This window comes from Vulpes lagopus, chromosome 5 (assembly GCF_018345385.1).
Source record: "Vulpes lagopus strain Blue_001 chromosome 5, ASM1834538v1, whole genome shotgun sequence".
In the NCBI taxonomy this organism is placed as follows: Eukaryota; Metazoa; Chordata; class Mammalia; order Carnivora; family Canidae; genus Vulpes; species Vulpes lagopus.
The window spans coordinates 62,696,619-62,716,424 of record NC_054828.1 but is presented as its reverse complement, the minus strand read 5'-3'; the positions used below and the strand labels follow the sequence as shown (position 1 = coordinate 62,716,424).

At 37.0% G+C, this 19,806-nt stretch overlaps 1 protein-coding gene across 4 annotated transcripts in view; it reads left to right on the top strand.

Annotated features, from left to right (window-relative positions):
* The window catches only part of SRGAP1 (SLIT-ROBO Rho GTPase activating protein 1), a 271,551-nt gene that overhangs the window by 182,933 nt on the left and 68,812 nt on the right, over positions 1 to 19,806 (top strand). For all 4 annotated transcript variants that reach the window (XR_005987824.1, XM_041755347.1, XM_041755346.1 and 1 more), the window contains exons 5-7: positions 3,322 to 3,504; positions 4,002 to 4,130; positions 17,859 to 18,080. Coding sequence is in view for 3 of the 4 variants with exons in the window: in XM_041755347.1 (XP_041611281.1) it covers positions 3,322 to 3,504; positions 4,002 to 4,130; positions 17,859 to 18,080 (534 nt within the window). In the remaining variant the exon portion in view is untranslated. The remainder of the gene's footprint in view (positions 1 to 3,321; positions 3,505 to 4,001; positions 4,131 to 17,858; positions 18,081 to 19,806) is intronic.

Sequence of the window (19,806 nt, the reverse complement as noted above, 5' to 3'; positions counted from 1 at the left end):
ATGGATATATGCCTATCCTGTCATTTGGTATGCAAATGCTTGTGTTTGTATTAGGCTGATGGAGAAGCTGTTATTTTCTTTGTAGTATGTATTCAAAATGCACCTTTAAAAAATAAAAATGTTCTTCTACTTCTTTGAAAAAGAGAAAACTGTCTGTTATTTTATTTTAAATACAAAACACATTTAACTTCTGTCAACAGCTTACATTTTAAATAATGTAGTTTGTACTTGCATTCATTATCTGCAATTAGAATTCTCAAAAAGCTTTTAGTGTTTTTCTCCTCAACTTTTAAAATTCATTCATTGTCATTGTTAATGTTTTAGAAAATAGTGGAAACCCTAAGTCGCATTGGAAAACTGAACAAAGAAATTTCCTTCTGGAAATTACCATTGAACTGGGTAGAAAAACCTCAGCTTTTGTGCTGAACCACATTTTGATGGGATATTCACACTCTTTTCTTGCTAGTATGAGGTCAAGAATGTTTTCTTTTTAACCCAGGCTAGTCCATAAGAAATACCATGCTGGCAGCCAGCTCAGTATCCTCAGTACATAAGGCTTAGATTGTGCAAATTGCTTGCTTACACAGGCCCTCAGCATCTAAATAAAGCAAGAGTTCAAGTCTTTTCTTTAGGATGTATTTAAAAGAAAAGAATTCTCAGATACTCAGGGCTATCTGGGATGCCTTTTCATCTTTCTGTGGTGGGAGTCACATTTTCTCATTTCTTTTTTACTGGCTTTTAGCAAGAAGAATACAGCTGATACAGCTGAGAGAGATTTATTGGGTTGTGGTTTTGGGTTGTTTTTTTTTTTTTTTTCCACTCTCTCTTTAAAGATGTAACTGGAACCAAGACCCAAATGGTATGTGGGTTTGCTTCAGGCAGAGTACAAACAGAGCCAAGCCTAAAAATGCAAGGTGTGTAGTAGATTCATTGACCTCCTGTTTGCCCAGCTGTAGGGTGACTCCCCTTTCATTCCCCAGCTGCCCAGCTGCTTCTTACTGCTATTTTATTTTTCTTTTAAACTGCAGTAGCCAACCAAACTTCTCCTGGACAGGTTTGATAATTACTAAAAACAGATAACTTTGCAATTACACACAGCCCAGAAAAAGCTGCCACGACTTTGCAGTTTTGCCCTTACTTTGTTCTTGTTCAGCAGTGCCTTTAATGTGATGTGCTAGCTTACATTTTTAAGGAAAGACATCATCAGATTTTGTGAAAATAAGTAAAGGCTCTTCATTAACCCCATGTTTTACCCTGCAAATAGTCACCTTGAAAATGTGTAGTTAGTTGAACCATTCTCAAGAAAGTGCTGACTTTCTACCTTTTACGTAACCTACCAAAACAGCAATTTTCTATGCTTCAACCTAAATAAATATATTTCAGTGATGCTTCCAGTTCCCAAACTATTTTCAAACTCATCTTTTGAAATGGAAAAAAATCAAGGTCCTTACTTCAAACTGTTACATTAAATCTCTTAACAACTACATTTCAGTCCTAAAACTGGCTCTGAGTAATTTATGGATTATTTACAAATGAAATAAATTTTTATGTGGATGAGAATTTGACATAATTTTTTTTTACTTTATTTATTTATTCATGAGCGACAGAAAGAGAGCAACAGAGACAGAGGGAGAAGCAGGCCTGAAGTGGGACTCGATCCCTGGTCTCTAGAATCAGGCCCTGGGCTAAAGGCAGCACTAAACCGCTGAGCCACCCAGGCTGCCCAAATTTGACATGACTTATGAGAAAGTGCCACCACTGACTATTGGGTGCTAAGTTCCAGTAAATTCCCTGATATGCATTTTGAGTCATACCTTTCCTGTGTTGTCTCTTTTAAGCAGTATAATTGTGCTTAAAATAAGCAAGTTTTAGAATTGGCCCAGGTGTCTGATTGCTTATAAAAGCAGATTGAAATTATGTTGGAAAACTGTGATTTTCAGGTAATATCTTTTAAAATCTGTGACTATTACTCTGTATATAAGAATATGGGGATTATATATAGATATGATAAATATTATGAGTAAATACACTTATTTATTATTTGAAAAATATTTATTAAAATAACATCTATGTTTTTTAAATGCTTGGGAAATCGTATAGATCAAGTTTTTTTTTTTTTTCAAAATTGCAGAGTGTTAAATTGGCAATATGTGTCAAAAACCTCAAAAATGTGCAGATTATCTAACTCTGCAGTTCTGAAAATGTACCATACGAAATATGATAATTTTGTGCATAAATATTTGTGACAAATAAAGTGTTTAAGGATTTAAAATTTTTTTAATTTTTAAATTGATAATTCTTTATATAAGTTTACAGCATACATGGAAAGGATACATTACAAAACTTTATTTCTACATATTCCTAAATATATTAAAATGCAGCTCAAATGTGTATCATTTCTAAGAGAAGAAATAAGATAGGATATATGTATTAAGGGTTTCAGCACAGCTTCTTTTATAAAGCTAAAAGTGAACTATCCTAAGATGTTCCACAATAGGAAATCAGTCGTGTCCCAGTCATATAAAGAAATATTATACAGCTCTTAAAATTATATTTTAGAAGAATATTTAGTGATACAGAAAAGTGTTCTGATATATTAAGTGAAAAAAGGATATAGGAGATTTAATACAGTATGGTACAAATTTTTTAAAAGGAGAAATATGTGTCATTTTCAAATGAAGATTGTGTGTGTGTGTGTGTGTATGTGTGTGTGTTTTCATAAGAAAAAGACCAAATGGCTGTACCAAAAATTTTTTCCTTTTTAAATCATATGTTTTCTACATTGAACATAAAGTATTACTTTGTAGTCAAAAACAATTTTTTTAAACTGAAGCTCTGTATGAACCTTAATATTTACATTTGTATTTTGACCAGTAGACTTTATGCAAAAAAAAAAAAAAAAAAAAACCATCTTTAGTAAGATCTTTACTAATTTGGAGTTTTTTAGAATTCTAAAACTGTGGTAAAATTTATCCATGAGTAATGGTTTATTCTGCAGATTAATAATGCAGAGATTTCAGAGAACACTTTTAAGCTTAAGGGAACTTTTCAAGTGCACTGAAAGCATGCATAAGACTCTGTAAATCATTTTTTCATCAAAGCCTGTCCCCTAAGTGCCTCTTCCTGGCAGGTGAATTTGCATATTTCTCTTTGCTGTACGTAGAAGCAATAGTCCATAATTCATCTATTTGACTAACAATCTGGCTCCCTCCCTGCCAGTTGGAAGGTGATATTTTTAACATATTCCTCACATAATGGCTTCCATTCACTCTCGGAGTTACAGACAGGCACCTTGTAACAATTTGGGTCACATTTTTGCAGGTGATGAAAACATACCATATGTATCATGCAGAGAGCATCAGTGCTGAGAGCAAGCTGAAAGAGGCTGAGAAACAAGAAGAAAAGCAAATCGGAAGATCTGGTGATCCAGTCTTTCATATAAGACTGGAGGAGAGACATCAGCGGCGCAGCTCCGTAAAGAAAATTGAAAAAATGAAAGAAAAAGTAAGTAAAAACACATCACAGAGCCTTTCTGCCCTCACTTGAGGTGACAATATTAAGAACCCCGGTGTAATAACTGATAGAAACACATTGTAAGTTATTGTGAAATGACACATTTCTTACCATGGGAATGAAAAATGCTTAAGAAACATAAAAACCAAAAAATAAAAAATAAAAAAATAAATTTAAAAAGAAACATAAAAACCATGTACTAACAGCTGGACATCTTTGAGTGCCGAATGCCAAGTACTATCAATATACCACGTGAAAAACTTGAATATTAACAAAGAGTTTTCCTTGCAGTTGGGCCTGAAGCCCAAATACATTGTTGAGCACTTTGAGTTATTTAAATTAGATTCAAAATGTACTTTTCTCAGAGGACTTGCAAGGTCATGGGCATATGTGGAATACATTGTCTGGATGAGTAGAAAGTCTCATATATTTCTCTGACTAAATGGCTTTGTTGTCTTTCCCAATACCTGGGTCATCTTCATTTCCAGAGACAAGCAAAGTATTCAGAAAATAAGCTAAAATCGATTAAGGCACGGAATGAATATCTCCTAACCCTCGAAGCAACCAATGCCTCAGTTTTCAAGTATTATATTCATGATCTTTCAGATTTAATTGACGTAAGTATTTGAAATTTTTATATTTTCCATATAGTTTTTATGTTTTATTTAACTATACTTACTTTTGTTTTTAGTGATCTCTACACCCAGCTCAGGGCTTGAACTAAAGACCTGGAGATCAAGAGTCATTCACTTTTCCAACTGAGCCGTCCAGGCACCCATAAATTTTTCCATAGTAAGATATAAATAGCAGTAACTATATTTCATTGATTCTAAAACACCATCATTTCTCAATAACCAATGTTATTTTATGTAATACCTAGAAGGAAAAAATACTGTCAATTAAACTATACATGATTCTAAGACAATATTGATTGTAAGATGCACGTGAAAAAGTGTGCATCCTAAAACCAGTGAAAAACAAATTATTAGGTTCTGCAAAGCTACGAAGGCCTGGTAAACTAGCTAGGAAGGGCAACCAGTCATTTTTAAATTATGCTACGGCACAGGCCTAACTGATTCAAAAACTATTGTGAGGTGCTGAGGCTGTGAGAAGCATATGCAATTTTTTTAAAGTTTTTATTTAATTCCAATTAGTTAACATAACAATGTTATATGAGTTTCACGAGAACAATATTGTGATCCAGCAGTTCTGTACATCACCCTGTGCTCATCATAAGTGCCCTCCTTAATTCCCATCATCTATTTCACCTACCTCCCCACCCCCAACTATATACAGATCTTACCTTCAGGAATGTAAAGTGGAAAAGACAGATGTTAAGCAGATGACTACACACATGATAGCTTTGCTCCTAGTTGTGGTAAATAATACAAGCAAAGTAGAGTGGACTTAAACCACATTCATAAATTCATCTAATGCTGTACTTTTCTCTCTGAGGATATGCTATCAAAAGCAGTAATTTGGCTCATTTTGAACTTTCCAAGTATAGGGGCACCTGGGTGGCTCAGTCAGTTAAGCATCTGCCTTCAGCTCAGGTCATGATCTCAGAGCCCTGGGATCAAGCCCTGCATCAGGCTCCTTGCTCAGCCTGCCTCTCCCTCTCCCTTTGCCTCACCCCACATCCCCATCCCGCTCCCACCCTACCCCCCTGCTTGTGCAAATGCTCACTTGCTCTCAAATATATAAAAATCTTTAAAAAAAAAAAAAAAGATCTCTTCAAGTATATCCATGCAGTGATTACTGCTATGACTTCCCAGCTTTAACCCTTTCATTGTTCTTTCATTTAGAAAACCTCCAATTGTAGGAGACTACATAGGTGACACAGAAATCCCAGTCCAAAAACATCCATCGCTGCAAATTTAAATAAAAAAAAAAAAAAAAGCAGTGTCTTGTAAGAAAAGCACAGATGAAGTGATAGAGGTTCAGAGAATTATCTGCTGGAAATTTATTCATGTGCTGCCCTGTATTGATTAAATTCAACAGTTTACAGATACAATAAATTTTTTTTGCCTGCGGCTCATAGTATCGTAATTTGGGTATGCAGTACATTAAAGCAACTTTATTTTATGCTGAATTAAAGTCTCATGGATTTAACTGTTTTCGAGACACAGTTTGGGACTTTTGCAAAAGAACTGTTAAGTAAGGACATAATTTTTTAGTTTATTAACACTCTGATGTGCCTTTTCTTGGAGTCTAAAAACAGTTTTATTCCATACTATCATAATTTCTTTACACAGAACCCTTAAAAATAAAACCAGGGAAAACTTTTTTCTCTTCCTTTTTTATAAGTATTTTAATGAAGTAATTAATTTTCTTTTAGCACTCTGATGAAATGGAAGGGAATTTTTTCTGCTAGACTGCTAGATTTTCTGAATAAAAATGAACAATTTTATGACCCCTGTCTTCAAACTTAGATTTATAGAGATTCTGCAAAGTTTATAGAACATGGAACTAATTCTTTGTAACTACTCTACATGTTTATTTTTTGGTTGGGGGCTTATTTTTGGAGTACTTGGCTAGACCACCAAGCCAATTTAACACCAGGAAATTTCCATGTAGTGAGAAATATTTTTTTTTGTAACACCTGCAAGGTACTAAGCACTATTCTTGACCATGGGGATTCAGCAATGCACAAAACAAAGTTCCTGTCTTAGAGAGTTTATGTCCTAATTAGACATCAGCTCATAAACATATTTACGTATACACACACATAATGAGAATGCTATAAATAAAAATAAAATCACTATCGGAGTGCTCTTTTGATGGTATTCAGGAAAAGTCTGATATTTGAGCAGAGAAGTGAGCTGGGCATCACATGGCATAGTGGGGAAGGAATCCCTCATACAGAAGGACTGGCAAGACTCAAGGTACAGAGGCGGTGGCATGTTTGGCGAGCTCAAGATGCTCAGGAAGTAGCAAAGAGGAGGCCAGTGTGGCCAGAGCAGAGTAAGTGAGGAGGAAGGTTCTGGAAGAGAATGTGGGCAGAAGCCCAATTACTTAGGGTCTTTTTGGACAGGGAAAGGGGTTAGATTGTGTTCTAAGTGTTGTGGAAAGCCGCTGGAGGGTTTTTCAGGGAAGTGACATCACGTGTTTACCCTTTCAAGACTCCTTCTGGCATCTGGGTGGAAACAGACTGAAGGAGGGGATGAGAATGAAAACAGTGAGCTGTATCTGCAGTCTTTTGCAATTTTCCAGGCTAGAGACAGTGCTGGCTTGGACTGGGGTGGTTGCAATAGACCTGTGAGAAGTGGTTGGTTGGATTCACAATATATCGAAGGAATTTAACATGATTATAAAGTGAAAAGAAGGATAAAGATACGCCTCAATTCAGGTCCTGAGTAACTGGGTTAGCACTGGTGCCTTTAACTGAGATGGGGACCATAGGGAGACATGCGTCAAAGGGCAGGGATCGGTAAGTTCTGTTACACTCAGGGAGACTGAGGTACCTGTTGGTCATCTGTGTGGAGAGGACAATAACATTCTCAATACTATAGGCACTTATAGGACGGGATTAACCTTTCAAGAGAGTCATCATCATTGTCGTGGGTATTTATTGAGCTCTTACTATGTGACAGGCAAGTTTCTAAGCATAACCTCATCAAATAATCACAAACCATGTGAGGTAAATACTATTTTCTATGCTTTATAGATTAAAGAACTGAAGCTTATATAGGCTAAATAGCTTGTCAAAGGTCACACAGCTAGGGAAGTTGGTAAGCTTCATACTCAGACTTTTTAACCTCCAAATCTAAGTCTGATGTAGATACGTCATGGTTAAATACGTCAAGTAACTTTGAATTTTAGGAAGGATGGACTTTTAAAAGATCAGCCTTAAAATAAACAAATAAATAAATAAATAATAAATAAATAAATAAATAAAAGATCAGCCTTAAATTTAAAATGTTGAGTAATTCTCAAGGAATACAACTTCATTATTAATTTTAAAAGAAGGGAGTTTGTTGTCATATCCAATTGAAATTTAATCCTTTCTTCGTGAAAATTATGCTTTCATTGACTTAATTGTTAAGGGAGTCAGAGGGTGGATGTGTACCTTCTAAAATGGCTGCTTATTTTGTAGGAATGCAATTTGCATATATAGTGGTGATCCTAAAAACCATTAAGCTTGACCCTACCTGGTAAAAAAGAAACACTGATTATCATGCAGAGGTATCTAGAATCCTTTATGCTTTGTGAGCTTATTTAGCAGAATCGCTTTAATAGTGAGCTAATAATTATTGGAAGAGTTGTTATATCTCTAATGAGAAAAAGTCAAGACAATGTTGTTGTTTTTTTTGAAATTTTGTTTATTTATTCATGAGAGGCACAGACACAGACAGAGAGAGAAGCAGGCTCCATGCAGGGAGCCTGACGTGGGATTCGATCCTGAGACCCCAGGATCATGCCCTGGGCGGGAGGCCCGTGCTTAACCGCTAAGCCACGAAGGCATCCCAAGACAACATTTTTAATGCTTAACATCTTATTTGTGAAATGACATGGAGGATACTGAATGTATCTTGACTGAGTCAAAGCAACATAAATAAGAATTCAAATTGAGACCTTCTTTATATACACGTCCAGTTTGCCTTCGTTTCTGCTTGGATCAATAATCTATCTCCTACATTTCCTGTGATGGACCATGATGAATGAGTCTGTTGGTATAAATAAAACAGTCATACAAATTTTCCGTAGAAAATGATCATGACCTGAGCCAAAGGCAGATACTTAACTGATTGAACCACTCAAGTGCCCCTAGCATCTGTATTTTAAAACTGGTCTTTTATTATTACAGAATGAGTTCACGTAGGTTGTAGAAAATTAAAAAAAGAATTATAAGCAAAAATAAACAATCACATTCTTAACATCATGTAGACATTTTTTGTGTCTAGGTAGATATATAAATATATTTGTGTATATATATGCCAGCAGAGTATGAAATCATATACAGATTCTTAACTTACTTTTTTCAATCATTGATCCCCATCTTTCTATTTCAGAAAAATTTTAACTCTTCTAATAGCCACATCATATTCCTGTTTATGACCCCAAAGAAACATTTCACCTCTGGTATGTCTAGACTAGACCAAATTTAGGATCACACATTGCATCTAGGTGATGTGTTCCATTAGTCTTCTTTCTTTCTTTTCTTTTTTTTTTTTTTTTTAAATCTAACAAAGCCCCTTGTTGAGACATGGACAGTTGTTCCTCAGAACATCTCAGCTTTTGTTTTGTTTTTTTGTTTTTTTTTTTAATAAATTAATTTTTTATTGGTGTTCAATTTACCAACATACAGAATAATACCCAGTGCTCATCCCGTCAAGTGTCCCCCTCAGTGCCCATCACCCATTCACCCCCACCCCCTGCCCTCCTCCCCTTCCACCACCCCTAGTTCATTTCCCAGAGTTAGGAGTCTTTATGTTCTGTCTCCCTTTCTGATATTTCCCACACATTTCTTCTCCCTTCCCTTATATTCCCTTTCACTATTATTTATATTCCCCAAATGAATGAGAACATACACTGTTTGTCCTTCTCCGATTGACTTACTTCACTCAGCATAATCCCCTCCAGTTCCATCCATGTTGAAGCAAATGGTGGGTATTTGTCGTTTCTAATGGCTGAGGAATGTTCCATTGTATACATAGACCACATCTTCTTTATCCATCATCTTTCGATGGACACCGAGGCTCCTTCCACAGTTTGGCTATTGTGGACATTGCTGCTAGAAACATCGGAGTGCAGGTGTCCCAGCGTGTCACTGCATCTGTATCTTTGGGGTAAATCCCCAACAGTGCAATTGCTGGGTCATAGGGCAGGTCTATTTTTAACTTTTTAACTCTTTGAGGAACCTCCACACAGTTTTCCAGAGTGGCTGCACCAGGTCACATTCCCACCAACAGTGTAAGAGGGTTCCCTTTTCTCCGCATCCTCTCCAACATTTGTGGTTTCCTGCCTTGTTAATTTTCCCCATTCTCACTGGTGTGAGGTGGTATCTCATTGTGGTTTTGATTTGTATTTCCCTGATGGCAACATCTCAGCTTTTGGATTTGTCTCTGTTCTTTATGGTGTCAGTTAGCCTGTTTATCTGTTCCCTATAATTTCTTCAAAGTGAAACTTATATAAAGGCTTGATGACTTCAAATTAAGCACTTTGCAACAGATTACACCATAGGTGATCTTGCTGTGTCTTATGTAGATATGTAACAACATCTATTTAACTCACCACTAGGGATGCTAAAATTGATCACTGGCTTGGGGTGGTGTGACCCTGATGACTCCATCATAGAGTTAAGTTTTTGCCCCTAGCAATAAACTAAGGACATGCTGAAACTTGTTGAATTTAGATCCTATTAAATTGGAAATATACTAATTTTGAATCAAGTCTGAGCTATAATTTACTTCAGTCAGCAAAATGCTTTTTCAGAGTACAAATTAATAATGTAAAAGAAAGTCCTAGATAAATTTTAGTTTGTAGAGTAACAACCTCATAGTTCGAAATCAGGTGGGAAGTGAAGGAAAAGTTAATTTCACACCAAAAACAGATGTTTATTTTGTCACTTGAAGAATAAATACAAATTTAGGGTGCCTGGGTGACTCCATCAGTTGTGTCGAGACTCTTGATTTCAGCTTGGTCAGCTTAGTCGTGGTCTCCAGGTTGTAGGATCCAGCCCCAAGTCAGCTCCACACTCACAGGAGAGTCTGCTTGAGATTCTCTCTCCCCCTCTCCCTCTGCCCCTCCCCCTACTCACACACACTCTTGCTCTCTCAAATAAATAAATCTTTTTTAAAAAAAAAAAAGAATAAATACAAATCATAAGAAATAGATTGCAGATATTGGCCAAAGGAAATTTCATTGGTTTGGGAAAATAAAGGTATAATTATAAAAGAAAACAGATTGTAGTTTTATAAATAATAGGTTTTGCATTTGTAATCATTAGTATCTCCTTCAATAGGGGCATCTTTTAAAGACTGTAACTAGGGCAGCCCGGGTGGCTCAGTGGTTTAGCACTGCCTTTAGCTCAGGGCGTGATCCTGGAGACCCAAGATTGAGTCCCATGTCGGGCTCCCTGCATGGAGCCTGCTTCTCCCTCTGCCTGTGTCTCTGCGCCCCCCCCCCCTCTCTCATAAGTAAATAAAATCTTTAAAGTAAATAAAATAAAGACTGTAACTAATTCTCTTTAGAATCAGGATGCATTACAAATGTTACAACCCAGAAGAAATATCATGTGGGCAACAAGTATTTGTAGTTGAATGCTGAGATTTTCAAGTGATTATGATTTGCTAAGAGGACAGTACAGGTCTTATTTCCCATAATCCTAGTTCTGCAATCAAATTCAGCATTCTGTATATCTGGAATTCTTCAAACAACTGATAATGTAGCCTCTCTCAGTCCAGTTCCACACCTACCCACCCTCAAAAGGCATTCAGAGGAACAAAGTCCTCCACAGCAGAATTCCATGGTGCTTTGTCCCAGAGCATCTATCTGGTGATAATAAAGTATTTGTAATTCTTTTAGTAGAGTTTCTCGGTTTCCTGTTACTCCCTGTAAGAGTTTGCAGTACACTTTGGAGTTTGAAGGATAAATCTTTGTAACTGTTGTGGAATGCTGCAACAAAATAATCCCTTACTGCAGCTAATTTTCTTGGTAAAGATATCTGTCATGTATTTTATTAGCCATTTATACAGAATGAAATTGAAATTAGATTACATCATATACTGCATGCTGTGTTGACTTTATCATGTCTAAGTTATCAGCTGTCCTAAAGCTTTTAGCCTTATCCTTTTGTCTCTAGAGACGTGTTTAATTAAAAAGCAACTTATTCAGAGTTCAGATTTTTCTTAATTACCTTGACTTATCCCCATACATAATGGTATTTAGATTTATCCATGAAAACCTGCCAAATTGTAATACTGCAGCTCTCATTAGGCCTGAACTCTTATTAGGAAAATGATAGAGAGATCATGGTAAATGGGTTAGGATAGTGTAGTTATCATGTAAACTGATTTATGTGTGTTTTTATCCCTTTGTGATTGAAGGGGTATTTAAAAGCCGAAATGAGTTGGGTGACTGAAGTACATGGTTTTAAAAGTTCCTTCCAGCAGCACCTGGGTGGCTCATTTGGTTAAGTGTCTGCCTTTGCCTCAGGTCATGATCTCAGGGTCCTGGGATAGAGCCCCGTGTCCAGCTCTTTGCTCAGCAGGGAGTCTACTTCTCCCTCTCCCTCTGCCCCTCCCCACTGCTCTGCTCTCTAATAAAATAGAATCTTTTTTAAAAAAATAATAAATAAATAAACAAACAAATAAATGTTCCTTCCAGTGGAGATGCCATGGGCATCTTTTGTTAAAAGAAACTGCACATATCCATTTTCTACCTGCAGCATAGGCTGCCCTAAGTCTCCAGCGCTCATTGTTCCATCTTGGCTGGACCTCTGAATATTGAAAGTCACCTAAGGCATGATCCTTGGCTTTCTACCTTCAGGTCCCGTACCTTAAATACCATATGATGGTTCCTAGATTTTTATCACCAGCCTTGGTCATTTTCCAGGACTTCAGATTCGTATGCAACTCCGCCCTGGACATCTCCAACCGGATGTCTAATGGGCATCTTGAACATGTCATATACTCAACTCATAGAAATTTCCCACATAGAAATGCATCAGTGGATCTGTCACCTGCACCTCCTAAATATCTCAAGCCTGGCTGTTCCTTGCTGCTTGCACTGGCTCCTACACAAGCTCTTCATCTCCTGCCTACACTTAGCTTTCTAAGATGTCACTCAACTTCCACTAGGACCTTCTACTCAGTAATCCATTCTCTTCCCAAGAAGCCAGTGTATTAAAAAAGATAAACTAGACCTGTCAATCCCTATTTAAAGCTCTCTAGTGACCTCCCATTGTCTTTAGGATAAAATCTAAACTCTTCACCAAGACCTTTGTGAACTGGTGCCCACCTGCCACTCAGCATTGACATCTTCAGCTTCCTCCTTAGTTACCATGCTTTGGGTACATCAGCCTTTTTGTTCCCCAGAGCCAGTAAGCTTTCGCTTGCCTGGGCCCTTTCTTTTTGTCTAGAACCCTCTTCCAGAGTTTTCCAAGACAGACTCTTCTTTTCATTCATGTTGCATTCAGCTGCCCTGTGTAAAAGAGCAAGACCCCAAAAAAAAAAAAAAAAAAAAAAGCAAGACCCTTCTCCTCCCCCCCACCCCCCAACCTCAGCACTGCCTATTTTTCTATCTTCCCCATAGTATTACCAGCCAGACGTGTTTGTTTGGGCTTGCTTTGTTCGCCTTCCAACTTTGTGATTGGATTCAGGGTAGTTACAGAGATTTGGCCTGGGCAAAAACGCATCTGGTGGCAACTCCTCTGAGAGAAATGATTGCCCATGGGAGTGGGAGCTGGGTTAGGCCCCAAATGATTATTGGTCCTACTCTTTGGCTCAGTCATATGCAACCTCCGTTCTCTTCCTGTTGCCTATTTTGTATCCATTCTGATGTACCATTTTGACCTTTTTGTTACACAAAAGAAACTCAAAACAAGTTTTGCTAAATGTTTGGCTGTGGTTATTAAAGCAGCAGTGAGAATTAAATTGTCAGCTCTTTACGGACCATCAGGAACTCAGACATGAGAGCAGGTGTGTAAACGTTGCCTGTAGAATTTTAAGCATCCAGTTCAGTCCCATGAGATGCCCATCTTGCACAAAACAAGTCTGTGGTTTCTGAGGTGAAGTCTGAATAGCTAGAGAGGAAAATAGTAAGGGACAAAGATAATTTATTCAGAAGAAGTCAGCTTTCTTCATTGACATCTAATGTAAAAGCTGAGAACTTACCTACTTCTGGTGCTTGGAAAGCCTACCCATGGTTCTGTGAAAGGGGCTTTGCAATGGTTTGCTTGGGTTGCACTATTGTAGAAAGACTTAAAGTAAGGGGTAGACCAAGTCTTTACGTGATATCCATGACTCTGGAATGGTCAGAGCCAAAAGCTTATTAATTAAAAGCCAGTGGTGGAAGCCAGGACAATAGATTGTGAAACCTCTCAGATGGAGGCAGGAATGATGAGATGACATTAAGATGGAATACTTACACAGAAGAGTTCCTTCCCTCTGCATTCTCAGGACAACTGCTTAATTCTGCAGTCACATAGGAGCTTGGGGCTGCCCTCCTGCCACTTCCAGGGCTGCCCTGAAATGACATTGGCTAAAACAGTTCTGAAAACATGTATGTGGGACTTGCTTCCATTGGAATTCCATTACCTTTACTCCCACCTAGGACCAGATTTGTACCTAATAGGGCTTCTTATGTCATTTTGCAAACAAATAAACAAAAAATTCTCTCCGTGCGTAGCCGTGATCCAATTATACATGATCGTATAACCACCAAGGATATTTCAGCCAACCTTTCAGCCTTTGGAACAAGATGAAGTACTTGTTATAGTCCTCAAAACCTGAATTTCATCTTTATTTTTTATATTATTTGTAACCCTTTTGCCTAAAGAAGTTAGCTTACTGTGGTGATTTAGACTAATAATACCTAGTGGAATATATATCTTGGCAGCTATTAGAATATTTAAAAACAAAGCAAAATCAAAAAATACTCTTCTACTTCCAACACTTTTTCCTTCCCCAGTTTTAATCCGTAATTTTATGGATCCGTGCAGTTTTTTAGCCATCAGACTAGCACTGTTTTGTTTTCATAAAATATCTTACTGATTTTTTTTTATGTATTTTCATCATTAAAGGCACTTGGGTTATAACTCAATTCTTTGTGCAGAAGCTGGTTTTTCATATTGTCATTAATAATTCATAAACTCCATAGAATTACTTTAGGCCTTTTAACCAAGTACCGTGAATTTTAACATACTCAGTGCCATTTTAGCATCCAGTTTAGAAAAAAAAGATGATTGTGTGACTGGCCTTGCTGTCTCAGGAGACCTTGAATAAAAATTTTATTCTTGTTTCTTTTAAAGTCCAGGATGCTTGAAAAACCTAGAGCGTAGAAAACATTGTATATCAGAAGTAAGAGAATCATGCTAATTAAATAACTCTACAGACTGATAAGCTCTGTAGGGATCAGAGAAGGAAATTGTCCATCAGGCTCATCACAGAGACCTCCAAGTGAGGTATAGCATTCGAAGACCAGAAGACACATGGGGGGCCCTCTGGATTGGGTACAAAGCCACATGCATATTTCTCCCCAGCCTATTAGGAAATCACCAGTGAAAGCAGGGCTATCTCACTAGCTCCATGCCCACCAAATCCACCTGGGTGCCCTGGGTGTGAAAGCGTGCACAGTACTTTTGTAATTTTGACATTTACTCCCCAAAGAAGCAACTCTTTGAAATTTGAGGAGCAAACTGTTTCAGTCTGGGAATAAAAAAAAAAAAAAACTTAGTATGTATTTTCAGAACTCTACTTCAATTAGGTAGTTGGGGCTGAGTGTCTTTTTTTTTTTCCCTTCCTCTTTTTCCATTGTTGTTCTTCTCTTTCTTCCTTTGTAAGCTGAAAAGAGACTCAGTTGGGGGGGAGGGGCTTTTCTCTAGATTGTTTCTTTCCTCAGTATCAATTTTCTATTAACTCCCATTGGGATCAGTACTCATAAAATAAAGCAGCTTATGTGATCTGCATCATTATAATCAAGCTGAATCTGTCTTCTTTCAGAATAGTGGGGTGTTTTGAAGCACAAGTACATTTCAAAGAAATTAGGCCATTTCCTTTACCAATTCATGTTTGCACGAAATGAGGTACTACTAAAAGGATAATTTTTCGGTCCCTCTGATGTGTAAAATGGCTACACAGGACAGTTGATTTTGAGCAGCAAAAGAAATAAAAGAGGACTTTGCAAAAAAATTAAAAAATAATAAATAAAAGTGGACTTCGCTCATCTGAGACTAGAATTTTTTAATTAACTGAAAATTATTCTGTATATTTGAGTGCAGCTGATTCCACTGAAAATGTACCAAAGATGAGCCTGCCATATTTCACAATTGTATTTTGCTTGTATTTGTAATTGTGATATGGCTGCTTCTTCCTGCTTTTTTAAAATCAAATAATATTTACTGAGGTTGATTCTCTTGCCCACTTGGAGAAATAGCACTCCCAGTGGACAGGGGGTTATAGGACCTTTTTGTAATCGATGGTTTAGTGTGGTGCTTCTCAAGCTTTAATGTGCATATAAATCACCCATGGATTTTTTTTTTAAACTTCATATTCTAATTCGTCAGGGCTGGGGCCCAAGATGCTGCATTTCTAGCAAGCTCTAGGTAATGCTGATAGTCTACAGACCGACCACACTTTGAGTAGCAAGATTTTAGATTATCCCTATAGAAAAATCCCAAATTTAATAATTCTGAAATTGGAGGGTGAGAATAGAATTAAATATGTTGACATTTCTAAGGCTAGGTCAGTGATTGAATCTGTGCCTTCATAAAGGTCGATCTGATGGTTCATATCCTGATGGATGCATCCTTTGTACAGAGGTTACTTCCTTTGTGCCTCTCTACTACTCTCTTAGTAGCACAATTATAAACAACTTATATTTAAATTCCTTGAGAATGGAAATTATGGTTTACTACATTCCGGTCTTCATATTCCTGGAGCCTAGCAAATTTCCAGGCACCTAATAGATGGCCAATTAGTGGGTTGAACTGAATCAAATTAAATTGATTGAATTGCAGTAGAACAATATAGGGATGACCTGGTTTTGTACCTTTACAAACCACTTCTTCTTTAAGAGATCTATATTGCTTCCAAGTACAAATTTAAAATTCTTTCAGTAATTTATAACTAACCAATATCCATAGTTATATTTTTCAATTATATTCTCTTAAAATGCAACATGAAAAAAATAGATGCACATGCAAATTAAAGGTAATGAAGATTTAAGAATCCCAAAATTCTATCTCCAGTAAAAGAACTTTGGCAGTCATTTCTTATTTATGAATTTTATTCTAGGGATAAGAAAGAAGACATTCCTGAACTTTTTTTGGCAGATTCAAACCAGTTCTTCTCACCTCTAAAAGAGTACGGATAATTATTGAGTCATCAGTAAATTATACAAATCCAAAATACTACAGTTAGTATGTTTGCATCCTACAAGGATTTTAAAAAATCATAGTACCAGTAAGCATGAACAAATTTAAATCCTATTTTTTCGGTTTTTCTGCTTTTATTTTTTAACATCTTTCTTGAGATATTACTCATATACCAATTGTTCATTCATTAAAAATCTACAGTTGTCTTTTAGTATAGTCAAAGTATGTAGCCATCACCACAGTCCATTACAGATTATTTTCATTACTCCAGAAAGAAATCCTGCACCCCTTCGGCACCACTCCCTAGTTCCTCCATCCCCTGGCAGCCACTAATCTACCTTTTATCTCTATAGATTTGCCTATTCTAGACATTTCATATAAATGGAATCCTACAAGGTGTGGTTTCTTATGGCTGATTTCTTTCACTTAACATAATGTTTCAAGGTTGATCCTACATGTTGTAGTACATGTATCAGTACTTCCTTCTTTGTTAGGATTGGGTAATATTTCATTTTGTTTATTTATTAGTTGGACATTTAGATTGTTTCCACTTTTCAGCTATTATTAATAGTGCTGGTATAAACATTCATGTACAAGGTTTTTTGGTGAACATTTTTTACTTTTCTTGTGTATATTATTAGGAATGGAACTGCCAAGTCATATGTTAGCTCTGTGTTTTACTCTTTTTTGAACTACCAGATTTTTCCAGAGAGACTACAATATTTTATATTCCCATCAGCAGTATATGAAAGATTCCAATTTCTCTACGTCCTCCCTAATGCCTGTTATCTTTTTTATTATAACCATACTAATGGGTGTGAAGTGGTATCTCACTGTTTTAATTTGCATTTCCCTGATGACTAATGATGTTGAGCATCTTTTTCTGTACTTACTGACCGTTTGATATGTTTTTTGAGGAATGTCCTGTTCCATTGCTCATTTCTTAGTTGGCCTGTTTGTCTTTTCATTATTGAGTTGTAAGATTTCTTTATGTATTCTAGATACAAATTTTTAAAATAAGTTATGTGATTTGTAAAAAAAATTTCCTGTTCTGTGGGTTATCTTTTTTACTTTACTTAATCGTACCCTAGAAGCACAAAGCCTTCAAATTTGACGAAATCCAGTTTATTTTTTCTTTTGTTGCTTGTGCTTTTGATGCCATACCCAAGAAACCAATGGCTAATGCAAGGTCATGAAGGTTTACTCCAGTGTTTTCTTCTTCTAAGAATTTTATAGTTGTAGCTGTCACATGTAGGTCTTTGATCCATTTTGAATTAATTTTTATGTATGGTACTCTTTTTTTTTTAAGTGCTGTGATCTTGGCTACCATGCAAGTCTGAACAGAGCCCTGAGAACATATCTCTCTGCAGAGTATAATCTTGAAACTTCCAGACATGAAGGCTTAGACATTATTGAGAATGCAGTTGATAACTTGGAGCCCAGGAGTGATAAACAGAGATTTATGGAGATGTACCCTGCTGCATTCTGTCCACCAATGAAGTTTGAGTTTCAGTCTCACATGGGTGATGAGGTCAGTAATTCATTGTTTTAAAACTAACGAGTTGTCTTTTTACTTACATTAGTTACTCTCCAGAACTAAAAGTTGTCAGAATTCCCAGTTGTGTTTTCTCTCCTGCCTTTGTATGAGATCTTTGCTAGTTATATCCTAGGATCAGCCCCACTACCACCTTCCCCTGCCCCATCCACTGCCCCCAAGCCATAACTGCCTCTTAAAGCCAAGGGTCCAGTACTCAAATGCCTGCAGAGGCCAAACCTTTGCACAAACTCGGTTGTAAGCACTACACTGTCTCAGGATAGTTCTTACTCCACCTCTAGACATTCAGATTTAAATTCAAAGTGAGACCCTCTGCTGGCCCAATAGAATCTATCTGAAGGCTTCTTGTAATCTTCCTTTAAAGATCCCCATAAAGAAAAATAATTGTAAATGACAGGAGAATGGGGCGGGGAGGTCGGGAAATGCAACACATTTTTTTAAGACTCAAGTTGTTTTCAAACTGGTAAAATGAGCATTAGAAATGATGTATCTTAGATTCTTTATACAAATTTAGCTTTGTATCCTGTTTTACCCAAGGAAAAAAGTCCATCTGAGCTGTGTATGAGTTGCAGTGGTGTATTTTATTGTCTCTGGCTGGGAAAACAAGAATAACCAATTAATGAGCACGGTGTAGTATAGCACTTGGTGTTCCAGCTGTGCAAAACAACACTCATAGATTAAAAACTCAAGTTTAGCTTATTGTGGTGACAGCATGTTTTTAAAAATAGATATAATAGCAATGACAGATTCCTTTAATGTATTTTTTTTCTGAGACACCTAGTGTTAGGATTTATAAAATACGTGTGTGCCTGTGCATTTCTAACCCAATTTTATGTTTGCTTCATCTGATAGAGTAAATTACTCAATTAGAAATGGTAAGCAGTTTTTATGCCAATGGCACATGAATTTGACAGGCGAGTGGCTTATCCCACCCAGAGTCATGTTTCCAAAACCAAATGATTACTGTTATAATTTTTCAGTTATGGATATGTCAAACATGGAATGATAAAATATCACAGATAAGTGACTTCAACTGGGTTTGTAGTTTTTCTTTTTTTGGAACTATTATTATTAAAAAAAAAAATGAGTCGCTTGCCCTTTTTTTACAACCAGTTCTGCAGGAGGGCAATCATCTCTGATGTTTTGGAGCCTCCATAAGAGTTGAAACGCCCATCTGCCAAGAGCGTCTCTTAAGAAGGAAAATGAAAAGAAACTGTTTTTTTCTGGTGCAATTTCAGTGGACCTAAATAGAATATAATTCAAAGGCTCTAATTTTGACCTTAGCCAATGAGTGAGATCATAATAGCCAAAATGAGTTTCTGCTGCAGATTACAAGGCGTGGCCTCTTCACATTCATGATGAAGGATGTGACCTGACTGATATTAGTGAAGCAAGCAATGGTTAAAAGACGCTAATAGTCACATTTTCAGAGTCTTTACTCTGTGCCAGGCAGTATGCTAAGTGCTTTATGTACATTAACTTATTTCATCCCCACAATGACCCCATGGCATAGGAACTCTTAGTGTCCCCGCTCTACAGATAGGGAAGTGGATGGTTAGTGACCTACCAGGGTTGCTCGTCTGACTGCGGCCAGTGGGCTCTGCTGCCCACCCTGCTTCTGCCTGCGTGCTTCCCCGGGGTCATCCTTTGCACTCTGTCCCCTGCCCCGTGGTCATCCAGAATTCCACAAGTGAGAGGTCAG